The sequence below is a fragment of the Belonocnema kinseyi genome, chromosome 9, assembly GCF_010883055.1.
Source record: "Belonocnema kinseyi isolate 2016_QV_RU_SX_M_011 chromosome 9, B_treatae_v1, whole genome shotgun sequence".
NCBI lineage: Eukaryota > Metazoa > Arthropoda > Insecta > Hymenoptera > Cynipidae > Belonocnema > Belonocnema kinseyi.
The window spans coordinates 69,367,099-69,384,080 of NC_046665.1; the positions used below are offsets into that span (position 1 = coordinate 69,367,099).

The 16,982-nt window shown below is 28.1% G+C and overlaps 1 protein-coding gene across 1 annotated transcript in view; it reads right to left on the reverse strand.

The window, feature by feature from the left end:
• Positions 1-16,982, reverse strand: part of LOC117180589 (kinesin-like protein KIF21A) — a 58,001-nt gene that overhangs the window by 6,985 nt on the left and 34,034 nt on the right. The window contains exons 10-13 of the mRNA XM_033373082.1: positions 14,939-15,064; positions 9,991-10,159; positions 4,463-4,568; positions 3,250-3,804 (exon numbers count right to left, since the gene is read on the reverse strand). Of these exons, the coding sequence (XP_033228973.1) occupies positions 3,250-3,804; positions 4,463-4,568; positions 9,991-10,159; positions 14,939-15,064 (956 nt within the window). The remainder of the gene's footprint in view (positions 1-3,249; positions 3,805-4,462; positions 4,569-9,990; positions 10,160-14,938; positions 15,065-16,982) is intronic.

The following is a 16,982-nucleotide window of genomic DNA, read 5'->3' on the forward strand; positions in this document are numbered from 1 at the left end:
GCTTTTTTACTATTATAGATTGATATTTTTTTACTACTAAAAAATCCTTTAGTATGAAATAATACTCGAAAAGCCTCTTAAAATGTTCATTGATTAATAATTTTATGCGCAGTACCGGCGGAAATTATCTACACGCTTATTTTGTAAGCGATTTATAAAATGTTCAATTTTGTATAATATTAAAATGAATTTTTTGTCCTGAAAATAGCACAAAGTTAATATTTTGATCTTTTCGAAAATTTGGAATAAATCTAGAAAGAACACAAATTTTTCAAACCCTTGGGTCGAACTTGGTGCAAATAACTCAAACATTATTTAAAATAAAAATTGTATATTCATGACATAATTAAAAAAATTAAATATAATATTTTTATTAATATTATAGTTAAATTTATTACAATATAATAAGTAATGATTTTTAAAAAATGTTTGGAAGTATTTAAACATTTTGGAAATTTTGGAACACACTTCTAAAAATATCTTGTTTCAGTAAAATACTGTGTGTTAGCTTTAAAATTTTATTTTGAAATCCGACTTCCGCAAAAATCCTGATATCACAAACAGTTGAAATTTGTGCGCTATTTGCATTAACATAAAATTTTCATAAATAACAATTCAAAAATCACTTGTACATATCAATTATAATATAACATAAATTTTTCTGACAAAAAAATCAGAATTACGTTATAAAAGTTACTTTGAAAGTAAAATCTTCGAAAGATACAAAGTGCCCACTAATTTTTTTTTATCGACGCAAACAATTATAAGGAACCAATATATTTATACTTAAAAAGAACTACAAAATATACTTTGCTACTAAAACTGTAAAAATGATCCAAATTTAATCAGCAGTTTAAGAGATTTGAGGTATTTAAATAAGTTGGGCCTCGAAATTAAAAATGCTGTAACTCTGCATTTTCAAAATTTTGGAAACCCATTATAAAAATAAGCTTCACTCACCTAACATTAAATGTTCATAAAAATCGCTAATAATAAATATATTTTCAGTTCTTTGTAATCATTTTTGATAAACAATTATTTGATACTCATTTTTTATATTTAAAGCTTGACATAAGAATAATCATGGTGCAGTAAAAAATTTCGAAACATTAGAAAATATATCACTTTGAGCTTCAATTAAATGCACATTTTTGAATGGGCTTGTAATTTAAGTTAGCTTTAATTTGAAAGGAAGATTCCAAGAAATCAATTCCCAAGAACAATAATAAATTGGAAAGTATTAATTTTCTTTGAGTTTAAATCTTTTATAATTTTGTCACATTAGCTTAAAAAGGCAAAAGAAATAATGTCAAGGGAAAAATACAGAGAAATTAAATTTATTTTATCATTCTCAAGCTTTATAGGAATGAAAGCATGCAAGTTGAACGATTTCATAAGCATAATTTAAATAGGTATTAAAAAAATGAAATGAATAAATTTAGTCAAAATATTCCAAATTGAACTTGTTCAATTTAAAGATTCGCCAAAATTAAACAATCTCCAATTTTAGGCATCACAAAGTAAACTTTTTTTAAGTCAAAAAGTGAATAATTTTGATTTTGTGTTTTTTAAATTCACCAATTTTAGTTTTAATTCGTTTAACATTTCTACAAAGTTACGGATTTTTGAATCTTCATATCCATTTCTAACAAGAAATAGCACATTTTGTTTTTAAATTCTATGATATAAAAATATTGCAGAAAATAAAAAAGATGCAGTTTTGCAGAAAATCTTCTGTATTTTTATCTTAAATTTTTGAAAATGTGAGAAGAAAATTTTCTGAAAAGCTCACCTTTTTTAGTTTATGCCATTTTTTGAAGTTTCTACTTCAGGAATGCATATTATCAGCTTTATGTGAACTAAACCATTATTTTTTTAGCCAGAAGGATTTTTTTTCTAAGAATATAATTTTCGAATTTTTCTTGTAATCGGTGCAAGATATCACAGTAGCAAATATACATGTTGCCTGATTCGAAATGATTGATATTCAATTATTCATATGCAACAAAAATCACAATTACGGTTTTTTAAAGTTGTATGGGGGAAAAAATGTTGGGGATTCTTCCGTGCACTCCTATTTACTGGAAATAAGCAGAAAAAAATTTTAATGTCTTATTCAAATTGTTATTTTGTAAAGAAGACTGAAACCAAATATTTGTTTGAATTCGCCTATTTTTTCAATTATTCACAAAAAAATTCTCAGTTCGCATATTTTTTTAAGGGAGTGTTAAAAAAATGATCGAAAAACTTTTCTAGTTTGAAAAACGATTTTTAAATAGGTAATTTATTTCATTTTTACTCGAATTGGCCATTTTTTGGAATTGTATGTGCTATTTAAGCTTCGTGAACATAATTTTATGATTTCCCTAATGGGAAGCTTAAGACATTCTTCGATAAAAGAATATTTTGGGATGTCTTCTTCTTATCCAAAAGAACTTTTTTATATTTTTAAATTTTTTTAATAAAAGATTTGTTTTTTCGTCTCTGGACTGGCAATCATGGCATATAATTTAGTATAAATGGGATGATTGAAAAATCCCGAAAATAAAATGATCGAATTAGGACATTCTTGAATAATAAAATTTTGGAATAATAAAATTCACGAATAATAATTTTCCCAATTTGGAGAATTCACGAAAAATATATAATATTACCGAATTGGAAAGTTGGGGTATTTTATAAGTTGGCAATTTTTTCTCGGCCGTTTTATTATTCCTGAATTTTTAAATATGATAATATTATAAATTGTTAGGAATTTCCCAAATGGGTAATATTACAAAATGTTCGGGAATTTTATTATTCGGAAATTTATTATTCGGGAATTTTTTATTTCAGGAATTTGACAGTGTCGGGAATGGGATGTTTTGGGATTTTTCAGTCATCCCTTGGGAATTTAATTATTCGGGAGTTTTTTTAATTCGGTGATATTATTTTAAGCTGTCGGGAATTTTCCAATTCGGTAATATTATAACACGATCAGGAATTTTACTATTCGGGAACTATATTATTCGGGAGTTTTCCAATTCTTAAATTTTATAGTTTCGGCATTTTTCAGTCGTTCCAATCAACGCACAGTGACGTAAGTTACTTGAATTCTTGAAAAATTAATAAAAACTTGAGGAAAAATTGAGATCAAAGAAAAAGCTTAAATTCTGAGAAAGAGGAATTAAAAGGAAATATTAAATATATAAAAAAAAAATATATATATAAAATATATAAAAAGAGGAAAAAAGGAATATTAAATTTTACCAGAGAAAAGAGTGGATTCGAAATTATCCAAACATTGGACGCCATCATAATGTGGAGGAGCCAGGCCGACAGATTGGCCAGACAAGTTCGGTTCAACGAGAGAAATCAAATGATCCTTGCTCCCGGCGATAACTCTTCCATCGTCGGCAATTGAGAGACACATCACAGCCGCCGTGTGAGGAGTGCTAAGTCTCCCGGTGTAGGCTAATTTTCTCAAATCCCAAACTCTAACTTTATCACTCGAGGCTGTATATAATTCTTGATCCTTCAGACCAAGAGCGAGATCATTTATTGTATTTTCACCTACAGGCACTTGAAGTATTCTAGAAGGTGTGGAGAGTGGAATAGGGCCACTTTGGGTCTGACCAGAGGAAAATAGGGTCTTTATGCAGGTGTTGCCCGATCGCAGATCCCAAACTTTTACATAAGCTGCAGAGACACTAAATAGTAAATTGTGAACTGCTGAGTATTTTACAGCCACGACGTTATTTGGATGTCCACCCAGGGTCATATTCTCTAGGCCTGTTCCTAAGTCCCAAACTTTCACTGTTCGGTCTGCAAAGAATAAATTTTTTTGGTGCATTTTTAAATTTAATTATTAGGATGGTCCAAAGAAGGCTTTTTTCTAAAATGGCTTTTCTATCAATTGTTCCTTTTGAAGTCAAAATTTTCAGTTTGTTCTTTTGAATTGCCTGGAATTTTTTAAATCGCAATTTTCATCTGAGGAATTGTCATTTTAAACCCGTATTTCTAAAATTTAAACATTTAAATTGTAGATGATTCTTTACTAACAAAGGAAACAATTCTGTTATTAACCTATGACCAATCAAAATTTCCAAATAAGTAATTGTATTGAGGATACAATTTATTTCTGAATGTTTCTAAATGTCATTGATGCAAGAGAACATTTTAATTGCAAACGTTTTATAAGGTTTGGTGATAATTATATTCATAACATTTTGCTACCACACTATAATTTATCAACATTTTCAAACTTTACAAGAGTTGAAAAAAATGAAATTATGGTTGATTTTGACACCATTTTTTTAACTTTTTGAAAATATTAAAAAAATTTTAATTTACAAAAATTAATTTTTAAAAATGTATTTGATATTCAAATCTTTCTTGGGGCTACACTACTAATTATACAAATAATTTAACAATGAGTAGTTTCTAAGTTTTACTGAAGAATTTTAATGACTAAGTAAATTACCTTTAGAACCACTGAAAAGCAAATCATTGGTTGCGCAAATGGTGAGGACAGCTTTGCTGTGTCCTTCAGCCACGTGGGTGCATTGCAAAACTGATCTGGGTGGAGTCTGAAACAAATACAATTTAATAAGACAGTTAGAAAAAAAATATAAATTGTTTTTCAAAAAACATAAGGTAAAGTCTGCTGATATGTATTACTACCGTTTCAATTTGAAATTACACAAATTTTAAAATGTTTAATACCGGATGTTATTTATTTTAAAATGTACTATTTTTAATGTGTTTTTTTTCGAATAATTTATATTTTGAGGGGATTAAATTTAAAATTCATCTTTTTTTACGTTTCCAATTTCAAATTGTATAATTTTGAGCCTTCAAATAAATTTTTTTTAAACTTTCAAGGCACTTAGAAATATAAAATTTAGTACATTTTCAAATTTTTTATTCCTTAAGTTCGGAAGCTAAAAATTTGACGATATTAAATAATGAAATACAGTGAAACCCTTCAATAGCCCTCCCTTCTATAGCCGTTCCAAGAATTGACGCCGCGCCGCAGGTAAATATAACAGGAGCTGCGCGGGGTCTGAAGTTGTCACTCAGGCGTGAAAAAACAAAAGCGGAGCGGGCTATAAAATATATATATGTATACTCACCCACTCACCGTCAGCCCCAAAATCGGTGCAATAGAAGAGTTTCACTGTAGTTAACATTCAAATATGCGTCAACATTAAGTTGTTAATTATATATAGAGGAGAGTACTCGAATATGAGATATTCTCGTAATATGAGAAAACGGGGTATTAGCTAAACTAAGAGACCCAATCTGTTGGTTCTATCACTAACTTGTAACCCTTGAAGAAAGAGTAATTTCGTGGTATAGTCCATTCTTCATTGGGCTTCTAAAGATTATAGGAGAACTTTTTGTGAAATCGATGGTGGTCGAGTTCTTGGAAGGGAATTCTTTAAACCCTATTTATTATTCATTAAATATGTATTTAGCAGTAAAGTTTGTCTGGAGTGATGGAAATTTAATAACTAAGTAGGAAAATATCGATAGTGTTGAAGTTTTTCATTGTGCAGGTTAGGCATAGTAAGTGTATAGTTGCACGGTGTGGTTCTCATAATATGAGATACCTGTGGTTTTTACAACACTGTGGCTGCGCGGGGGAAATTGGTTACAAAAGTGTTTGTGACTACTGCAAAAACTAAATATATCTAAATAGCAGTAAATTTATACTTCGGAATAAAAATAATACTTTATTTTGCATTTTATTAGCTAGTTCCTGGGGTATCTAATATTATAAGAATAGTTTGACGAGTTTGGAAAAAGCACTTTTTTATATTTTTGGTATTTTCAGCACAAAAAAAATTTGTCATAAAATTTTTTATTTGAGCTTCTTATGACAAACTAAATTTCCTTTAAAATGACCTATATTACTTTTAAATTCAGAATATAGAATTCCGACAATCACGCCAAACAGAGTTGTATCTTATATTTGGGTACTCTCCTCTAGTATTTAATTTTGAGGTTTTTTCACTTCAACTGACACAAATTTAAAAATGTTCAGTTTTGTAGATTTGAATTTAAACTTTTTAAATTTCGAAAGTGTTTTTCAACGTTTAAAAATCTAAATTCGAATATTTTTAATTTGAAGCTTTTCAAAGGCTTGAATTAAAAATTTTAAAATATAAAAAATGCGAAGACATCGTACAATTCTAAGCAGTTAACGATCAAAATAATTATATTTCAAACGCTTTGAGTTCAAAAATAGAAATTTTTCAAATCATAAAATTAATCAATTTTCAGTATAAAACAGTACTAAAATTATTTACGTTCGGATGCCCGCAAATAAAAATTACTCAGTTTTGATATCTCTAACTTAGAACTTAGAGTGAATTTAGAAGAATTTAAGGGAAATAAGAAGAATTCGATGAAATTCAGAACAATTTAAGGTTGAATAAAAAAACACAAAAATTAAAAAATATGCATAAATTCAAATAAATAAATAAAATATACATAAATTCAAGGGAATTCAAAGTGAGTTTAAAATACATCAGGATTAATTAAACAAAATTTTTTAAAAATAATTTTTAATTTCTTAAACTGAATCGAATTGACTGAGTTTAAGAGAATTCAAGTAAATTCCGAAGAATTAAAACGAATTCAGGATAAATATTTGAAAATCAAAAATTGAAATCTTTTTAAACATTTAGAACCTCCTTATAAAATCGGTATACATCTTTTATTTTTTCTAGGAAATTCTTGATAACCGCAAGAAAATTTCTTTAAATCCCTTACAATACTTGAAATTTCCTTGAAATTTGTTTTAATCCTTTGAAATTTATTGACATTATTGCAGTAAACTAAAAATTGTTTGGAATCTTTTAAAATTCCCTCAAATATTTCAAATCTTTTGAAATTCCTTGATATTGTATATCTTTTAAAAATGCTTTGGAGTCTTTTAGAATAACCTTAAATATTTCAACTGAATTTATATCCCATAATCTTCTTAAATATCCTAAAAGTTAAAATTTTTTTTAAATTTTTCGAAAGACGTTAAAAAATATATAAAAATCTTTGAAATACTATAAAATCCCGCATTTCTTATGGATCAATTGTTTGAAATCCACTAAAATATTATAAAATCCTGTGGAATTACATTGAATCTAACGATGTTTTCTTAAATCGTGGAAAAATTATTAAAATACCTTGAGAGCTATTAAAATCCCTTGAAATCCTCGGAAATCGTATAGTCACATAGGAGCTTCTAAAATAACCCAACACTTTATACAGTGGTGCGCAAAAAATTTGGGCCAAACACATTTTTGACTATATCTCGTGAATAAAAGCAGTTGAGAAAAATTGAATATATAGAAGATTTCAGTATTTTATTGAACTACAAAACTACAACATTTACATATTTTTAATGAAGTTTGTTGACAATTCCATTCACATTGTTTGTAACGACAGTGTTCAGAAATAATGGGCCACACTTATCCTATAGGTTCATAAAATAGTTAACGTTCATAAAATCAACAAGAAAGTTATTATTCCGTTGCTTTTTGACTAATACTTTTTGTAGCCATACCCTTAGCAGCAATTACAGCAGCACATCGTCGAGGCATTGAATCAACTAAGCGCTTAACGTAGTCTTTCGGTATTTTTTCCCATTCTTCCTGAAGAGTTCGCCATAAGTCACCTTTTTTCGAATGTTTCTTCGTTCCAACATGTCTTCCGAGTGTGTCCCACAAATTTTCAATTGGATTTAGGTCTGGAGATTGAGCTGGATGATCCAGAAGCTACACTTTTCGCCCTTTCAAAAATTCCTGAACCAGCTTCGACTTATGTTTCGGATCGTTATCTTACTGGAAAATCCAATTTTTGGGAATTTTTCTTCTAGAATATGGTAACATTTTTTCTGCCATAATATCTCGATACATAACTTTGTCCATGATGCCTTCAATCTTGTGCAGTGGACCTACTCCTTGCGAAGACATAGCGCCCCAAACCATGACTGATCCACCTCCGTGTTTGACTGTTGGAATTTGATACCGAGAATCGTATCTGGTATTTTTCGGACGTCAAACATACTTCTTACCATCACTTCCGAATAGATTGAACTTCGATTCGTCAGAAAAAAGTACTTTAGCCCACTGCTCCGGAGTTTAGTGTTAGTATTTCTTCGCAAAATCCAATCGGGCCTTCTGATTTTTCTTGCTGATCAAGGGTTTCTTAACAGCAACACGTCCGAACAGTCCCATATCGTTCAAACGACGAGCTACAGTGCTCCTACTCACGTTGTCAAGGTTTTCATCGCAGAGTTCATTGGCAATTTCAGATGCTGTCTTCTTGACATCAATTGTTGGTTTGCGTTTGATGATCTTGTCAACACGAATTGTCGTTTTCCGTGGTCTACCAGATCGTGGGAGGTCCAGTAGACACTGGGTAGTACTGAATTTCTCAATTAATCTATTTACAGTACTCTTACCAATTTTCAATGAGGCAGCAATTTCACGAGAAGTCTTCTCTTGTTCAGAAAGATTTAACACAGCTTCCCGAATCTCATGGGTCGTATGTCTCGGTATTTTAACTTCAGAATGACTTGATCTGATAGGTTAAACAATTCACAAACGCGAGGAATCGAAGTTGTTACCATAGCATCGCTTCTAGAAATATCTGAACATAGTGGCCCAATACTTTCGCACACGTCAATATGGAATATAATCGAAAAAAAAACAATGGATTTTTTTTTCAAAACTTGTAACCTACCTTAATGTTTGGTACAAATAGTATACATAATTCCCGCATCAATGGATTTTTACTCGAGTTCACCTTCGAAGGAATAGATCAGAAAAACAATGTGGCCCAAAACTTTTGCGTACCACTGTAGGTTCTATTGAAACTTTTGAAATTAATTCAAAATTCCTTGAAATCTTTTAAAATATCCTAAAATCATTGGTAAATACCTTCAATTATCTCAAAATCTTTGTAATGCTACGAAATCCTTCAATTCTTGTGGACAAACTGTTAAGAATTCATTAAAACATTATAAAATCCCAGATAATATTTCCTGGAATCCTGAAAAAATTATTCAAATACCTATAGCGCTATTAAATTGAAATACTTCCGAAATTATTTAAAACCCTGAGAACATTTTTTGAAACCCCTTTAAAAATATGCAAATCTTTGTAAATTCTTTGAAATATTTTGAAATCCCATTAAGCTTTTTAAGCTCTTGAATATTCCTTGTAATTTTCAAAAATAACCTAAAATCCTTTGGATTCTCTTCAACTGATTGAAATCTATGAAAAGCTCTTTGAAATATTTTTAAATACCCTAAAATATTTCAAATTCCTTGACAACTTTATAAGGCTCCTGAAATTGAGTTAGGATTTTTTAAAATATCCTAAGATCCTTTGAAATCCCTACAAATTATTGAAATCTCTTAAAATATCTTGAAATTTTCTAAAATACTTTATGTTAAATTTTTTGAAATTCCTTGACAACTTTTTAAAGCTCTTGAAAGTTCCTTGGAATTTTTCAAAATACCCTAAGATCCTGAGAAATCGCTTCAAATTATTTAAAGCTGTTAAAAATGCTTTGGAATCTTTTAAAATACCCAGAACTATTTCAAATCCTATGAAACTCCTTGAAAACTTATTAAAGCTCTTGAAAATTCCTTGAAATTTTTTAAAATACCCTAAAATTCTTCGAAATCTCTTGAAATTATAGAAATCGATTTAAAATGCCCTCGAATCTTTTCAAGTACTCTACATTTTTTTAATAATTCAAGAAAATTTAGAAATAGGCCTTTTCATTTAAAAAAGTGACTATATTAACTTTATTTTTTAAAAAAGTGAATAAAAAGTAATTTAAGAAAAAAGTGACTGAAAGTGACTGTGTGGCAGCTCTGACTATTTCTGACAGTTACTTAAAGTGCTTCTTACAGAAATTTCCTGACTTTTGTGTTTTTTTCCAAATCCCTGAAATTCCAACTCCCTGAAAAGAAATGTTGATAAAAATATTTACCTTTCCCTGGTATTGTGAGATGACTCCCTTCGTTGGTTGTGGATCCGAGGGTGCAGGCTGCCTACTTGCTGTTAATCTCGAAAAAACATTTTCTTCTCGACTATTGAACCGACGATACGTCGTCGGCGATCCAGGAGGCGATGAAATATCCAAGTGTGCTACCTGCTCCCTGGTTGGGCCGTTTGTTATGTTAGCATGTTAGTTAGCCGCTTGTGAAGAGTTTTATTCCAGGCTATTTTCCCAAGCTAAGTGAAGATTACTGAGCATGCAGTCGAAAATGTTGCTAATGTCAGGGTCAACAAATTTCTTTCAGGGATTAAGTAGTGCATGTGAGTCAGACTCGAAAAGTGATGAAAGTGAATAAAATTAGTCTATTAGAATTCAGCTCGTGCTGGTGAATACCTTCTCCTCTATCAAGACGCTCTTACGAATCATTTGTATTAATTTCCATTATTATAACATTTTCAGAGTTGGGTAGTAACTTGTTACAAGTAATTAAGTTACTGAAAAGTTCCATTATTTGTAATTTTTAGGGTAACTTCGTTAATATTTTAAAAAGTAAATTGTTACAAAACTTAGTTCCGATTTTTGCAGCAGCTTATAACTTTAATTTTATTTGCTTTGAAGTTACTTTTTGTGTTTTTATATTTTTTATTAAGAGAGGTTTATGGGTTAGTCATGGGTTAAAACAATAGAAACTATTATATTTTTCGACAGGAATTCATATATTTGTTTATAAATGCAACTGCTTGGTTGAAAATTCATGTATTTTTTTAATTTTAACTATTTTGGTAGAGTGTTCAACTATTTGGTTGAAAAGTAACTTTTTTGTTGAAAATTCACATTTTCGGTTTGAAAATGCAACTGTTTTGGTAGAAAATTAACCTGATTTGACCGAGGATTCAGCTATTTTGTTGAAAATTAAATACTTTTAGTTGAATTAAACTGTATTTGATTTCAAATTAAAATCTGTTTTGTTTGAAATAATAACACCTACTATACTTTTCATTGAGAATTCATCTCTTTTGGTAGCAAAATTCTGTAGAATTTTCAATTATATGGTTGCAAATTGATCTTTTCTGGATAAAAATTGAACTACTTGATTCAGACTTGAACTGCTTTGTTAAAAATTCAGTTGTTTGTTTGAAGATTCCTAATATTAGTTGAGAATTCAATTATTTTGTTTCAAATTAATTTTTGTTTGGGAAGGGGGGGGGGTATAAAATTCATCTATTTGGTTAAAAATTAACTTTTTTGTAGAAAATTCAACCATTTGGTTGAAAATTAATGTTTTTTTTTAATATAACTATTTTTGTAGAAAACTAACTTTGGTTAACGTTTGGTTTGAAAATGTATTTTTCCAGTAACAAAATGTCTATTTCTTTGATAAGAATACAATGGTTTGGTTGAAAAATTTTTCTAAATATGAAAGTCAACTAATTTTGTTAAAAAGTCTTCCATTTTGTTGAAAATGCAATATTTTTACATGAAATACTAGTAATTTAAAGTGGTTTAAATTAAAGCATGTAAAATGTGTTTTAAATCGAAATTCGAAGCATTTTAGTATTTGAAAAATATTTTATCAATTGAAAGTTATAATTTGCATAGTAGTGTGATACGGGGGAAAAGAAATGCTAAAAATTAATTACGCCAGCCGCGATTTCAACTTGAAATACAATTAAAAAATAATTTGAAATGGCTGATAAAAATAAAGTAAACGAAACAAGTAATTCTGGCGATCCTGCCGAACAATTCGGAAAAACTATTAATTCGAATTTTAGTCTAAATATATATTGTTGTTTACTTGCCGAAATATATTGTGCATTTTATATATTTTTTTAAACTAATGCCTAATTCTTCTTGAATTATTTTGTCTAGTAACTGTAACTAGTTACCTTTTTCCGCTAAGTAACGTAACAGTAACTATAGTTATTCAACAAAAAAGTAACTTTCCCAACACTGATTATTATATTATTACATTAATAAATTTAATAAATTAATCGGTTATTTAAGGCATTAATAAATTAATATGCAGTATCTCAAAACAACCGAGTTAATTCTTGTTAGAACTTTTGCCCCACTTCTAATAAATCAGAACAGTGTGATAGCAGAGTTACTTTAATTTTATTACTCTATTCAATTTAATACAAAGCTCTTTTAAACATCGTACAAGAGACGTTTTACACAAGAGTTATAAAGGCATCGATGCCAATTTCGTACAAGTAGACACGTACACACAAGCTCGCTTGTTTTTTTTTCCAGTCGGTGTTAAAAATTCACGATTATAACATTTTCGTCTCCACGGTTAATCATTTCTAGGATAATTAATTTCCACGATAAAAAAATGTATTTACAAATTCTGCAACTTAATAGTTAGAAAATTGAAATGTTAAATAATGTAATTGTAATTCATCTTGTAATAAATTAACGAGTATAATAAATTAAAAATGGCAACCTGAGTGTTAAACTTACAATTAGTAATCTAATTAAAAGTCAGCCTTTAGTACATTTTTATAAATAGAACTGAGTAATATTTTCGTTAATTTGAATCTATAGGAAATTTCTACTCATTTTATAGATAATAAAAATTTGGTCAGGCACTATTCACGATATTTGAGCCACTTAACAGCTTAAATTTTTAGCATGTTCTTTTGCGATTCAGATAGTTTTCGTGTTTCCTTGCTTTAATGTCAATGCACACAATGGTTTCTAAAATGTAATATAAATTATGATATGAGAATCCAAATTTTAATTTCAGAACTCTGAAGTGGAGATTATTTAGAATTTAAAGTTCAAAAATTGTTATTTTAAACAACAAAAGTTGTAAGACGTGAGAGACCGTTAGCATTTAAAGCCTGGGTTGGAAAAATTGCAATGAAGCAAAATTACAAAAATCTACAACTTTATTCTGATAAATTGCTATTGACTTACAATTTTAGTTTACAGATTGCTGAAATTTTGTTGTTTTAAGGTATTCCAAACTAAACTTCAAAGCATCATAATTTTTTAAGAATTCCAGTACTAAGCATTTAAACAGAATAATTTTTTAATTGAAGTGCATAGAATGGTTTTGCATTAGAATGGCTTCCAAAACTTCAAAATTAAAAACCTTCAAATTTTTGTTTCAATTGAAGAATTTTAAATTAATTGAAGCCTTTAAAGATGAAAAAGATTTAATTAGAGAATTGAAATGTTCAAATTCGGACACGAAACTGATCAGTTTTAAATTAAAGGCACTAAAAATGATTATAAAGTGTCAAAATAAAGTATTCAAAATTGATAATATAATACTGATACGTATTCGAAATTGTACTGTTTAATCATTAAAACTTTAAGCTTTCCAACTTAAGGAATACAAAATTTTAATAGAAAATTTTTCAAATCATATATTTCAAATTTAGTATTTTGAAAAAGTAAAAAATAAGTTTTTAAAAAGGCTTGTAGTTAAAGGGCTCAAGCCGGCGAAAAATTTAATAATTCCAAAAAAAAGGATAAGAAAAGTTACTTTATAGATTTGTAACATTTCGTATTATACATTTGAAAATTGAGAAACCTAAAAACTAATATTTCCAAATTTAATTTTTCAAAACTGAACAATTTTAAACTTGCGATTTTGTCAATTATACTATGTCAAAAATTAGCGTGCGGAAATTATTCTATGGCTGAAATCGTTAAAGCAATTCTTTGAAATGAAAACATTTAAAAAATAAATAATTATTCAAAGATTATTTTGATCTATTTTCAAAATTGGAAACAGTAAATCGAAATAATTTTTAAATTAGGATCCTGAAAAGTATTCACATAAAATTAATAATTTTTTAAAATTCTTTGAATAAAAACATATAATTGGAGCTCGGGGGGTCAGCCACTTATTTACAACAGTTAAAATTGAAATTCATATAATTAAGAGGGCCTTAATTCAAAATTATTTAATTGTAAGCCTTTCTGATTTGAAATTGACGAAACATTTATTTATTAATATTTATGTAATTGAAAGTTAAAAGATTAAAAATTAGAAGAGTTAAGAACCAAAGCCCTTCAAAATTAAACAATTAAAAATTTGAGGGATTTAAAATCAAACGATTTTGTGATTGGGAATTCCAAACTGTATAATTAAAATTTCTAAATATTAACAATATATGTATTTCAAAATCAAAATTTTAAGTAAAATCTGGTCTAAAGTAGGTTGTTGTTAAGGTAGTTGTCGTACCAAAAATGAGATATCGGAAGAAAAAAAAAATTTTTTTCCATGATTTTAAGTATCGAAATAATATTTCTGATGATGTGATTTAAAATAAAAACATTTTTAAAGCATTTTTTTTAATTCGCCAAAAAAAATGTTTTTTAACAATGTTTTTTGCCATTGCTTTTTTTCTTACTTTAGCTCCTTACTAATGCTTGGAAAATAGTTTAAATTTTAATAATTGATAGCTTATTTTTTCGGCTAAAACCAATATTAAACTATATATTAATGATTATTTTTACTTATTTTCAAAATTGTATACAGTAAAGATATGGGGAATGTTTTTCCCGAATAAATAAGTCTTTATCGTAATTTAAAAAAAATTTTCATGCAAAAATGTTTTTGCTTTCATAAGGCATGACTCATATATTATTACAATGCTTCAAATCACACACAAAACTGTTTCTTCCTAGAGACCTGCTTTTTGGCACGACCGACAACTATCTTAAAGAGAGAAAAAGTTAGAATTAAAAAATTTTGTTGTAATAAATTAAGATTTCTCGTTTTAAAAAAAGCCTGAATTTAAAAAAATTCTTGATTTTTAATTTTGGATTCCCTATCAATTATTATAAATGCGTGCACTGAGTTTTGACTAGTCACTCGAGGAGGATAGATTTTCTAATCTAAAGTGCATGATACAGGACATCAAGACATAGATATGCAAGGAAAATAAAGGCAAAGACGTGCTGGATCATTGCCACTCACATAGAGCCTCCGCCCGGATGTAATGGTCGCCTCAAAGGCCTCGGAGATGTGCTATCGCGTCGATTCAAAGTCGGCGAACCTCCAGTCAACGCGGTTCCATACTGATTTCTCGTAAGAATCAACCCTCTAAAGAATACGTTCCACACATGATTTTACAGTAAAAAAAAAAAAGGAATGAAAAATAAACTCAAACGCAGGGATCACAGCGGCTTCGCAACTCAATTTTAGGTTAAAAAAAAAGGGATTTCATTTATCATTAAAAACATTTTATATGAACGAAAGTGCCTTCGAACAGTAGTTAGTTTTATACTTATAAAAGTCTGTCGAAAATTGCTGCACTTTCTCCTGATAAATATCCACTGCAAATTAATAATACATTATTCGAGGATCCTAATATACACTACTTTTTTGCATATTATTTTCGATTGCCACAATTTGGTTTCTACAACCATTAAAATGAATACAAATTCCTATTTATTTATCGCACGTTTCATAATCTTTCCACTATTTCCCTCCCTTTCCCTTTTTATCGTTTTTTTTCTATTTCGCAATTTTATAATTTGGTTCAAAATTTGATTTTTTTCAAGAAAATTCAACCATTTTCTTAAAGTCACCCTTTTTGATTGACAATTCAATTTCTTTGTTAAAAATTCAACTGTTTGGTGAAAAACTAACTTTTTTGTTAAAAATGCATAACTTTGGGTTGAAGATTCAACTTTTTGTTGAAAATCCATATTTTTCGGTAAAATGCAACTATTTTTTATTTAATGATTTAAATAATTTCGATTCCAATTTCAACTATTATATTTTTAGTTGAGGATTCATGTTTTGTGGTTACAAATTTTATTATACCGGGGAATGATAGTGCATTTATTTCTTGACCGGGAATTTTACAAATTTTCAGAAGAAAAATCTACCCAAATTCGATTTCAACAGTTTTTTCTAATAATTAGTTGAATTGATATCTTTTTAAATTATGATATCATTCAGTTTATAATGCGTGATTCGAAAATCTTTTACCTGAAAAATTCGCTATTTTATATTTTTATTCTTAAGCTTATATTTTTAATTTGAAGAATTTTAACGTGCAGTCTTGCAGACTTTTACAATATAAAAATTAAAAACGTTTAAAGTTGCAAATTTTTTGATAAAAAACAGTTTTATTTTATCAACTGTAAATATAAATAAATAATTTTTAAAATGGATCGGTACTTTAAGTACTAAAAACTGCAAAATATTTGATTTGATAAAACGATTCTAAATCCGTTGAAAGTTAAAGAATTTCCAGATTGGTATTTAATTCGTAATTAAAGGCTTTTATTAAATTAAAAATATTGTTTCACTCTGAATTATTCCATTTTTAGCCCATTTAATTAAAAAAATTGATTTAAGAAAAAGGATAATTATTTAATATTTAGCAATATTTTGATGTATAAATAATAATTGAAAACCTATTATTTTTAGAGAAATTTGTGCAATTTTAAGAGATTTTTAGAACTTTTGAAAAGATTCAAAATTAATTAAAAACTTCAAATGATATCAGGTAATTTAAACGAAGTTTTTGAAAAAAATTACAGAGCTTCTAAACATATTTTAAACTGAATAAGATTTTTCCTACAATTTTTATCAAATCTTAAAAATGAAAAAAAAATTTCTTAAATTCTTCCTGGGTCGTTTTTAATAATATTGGAATTCTCTTAAAATCTTTTTGAATATTCTGTTGAAATAAATTTTCAAAATGACGAATCATTTTTAATTACCCTAGATATTTTAAGAAAATGTTTTTATTCGTTTGGAGCCTTTCATGATTCTTAAAAAGCCTTTAAATTTTTTGTAAACTGCAAAAATCTACATTTTGTTTTAAATTAGATTGTATTTGCACCGAAACTTCATTACGTATAACCAAATTTTTTCGGTAAACACACTTCGTTAAATTTATTTGAAATCATTTCAAGTTCTAAATTAATTTTTAATCTTTTTCGAACTTCTAAATATCTCTTAAAATTAGTCTAATTGTTTCTAAAAATAATAAGGGTGCAATTGT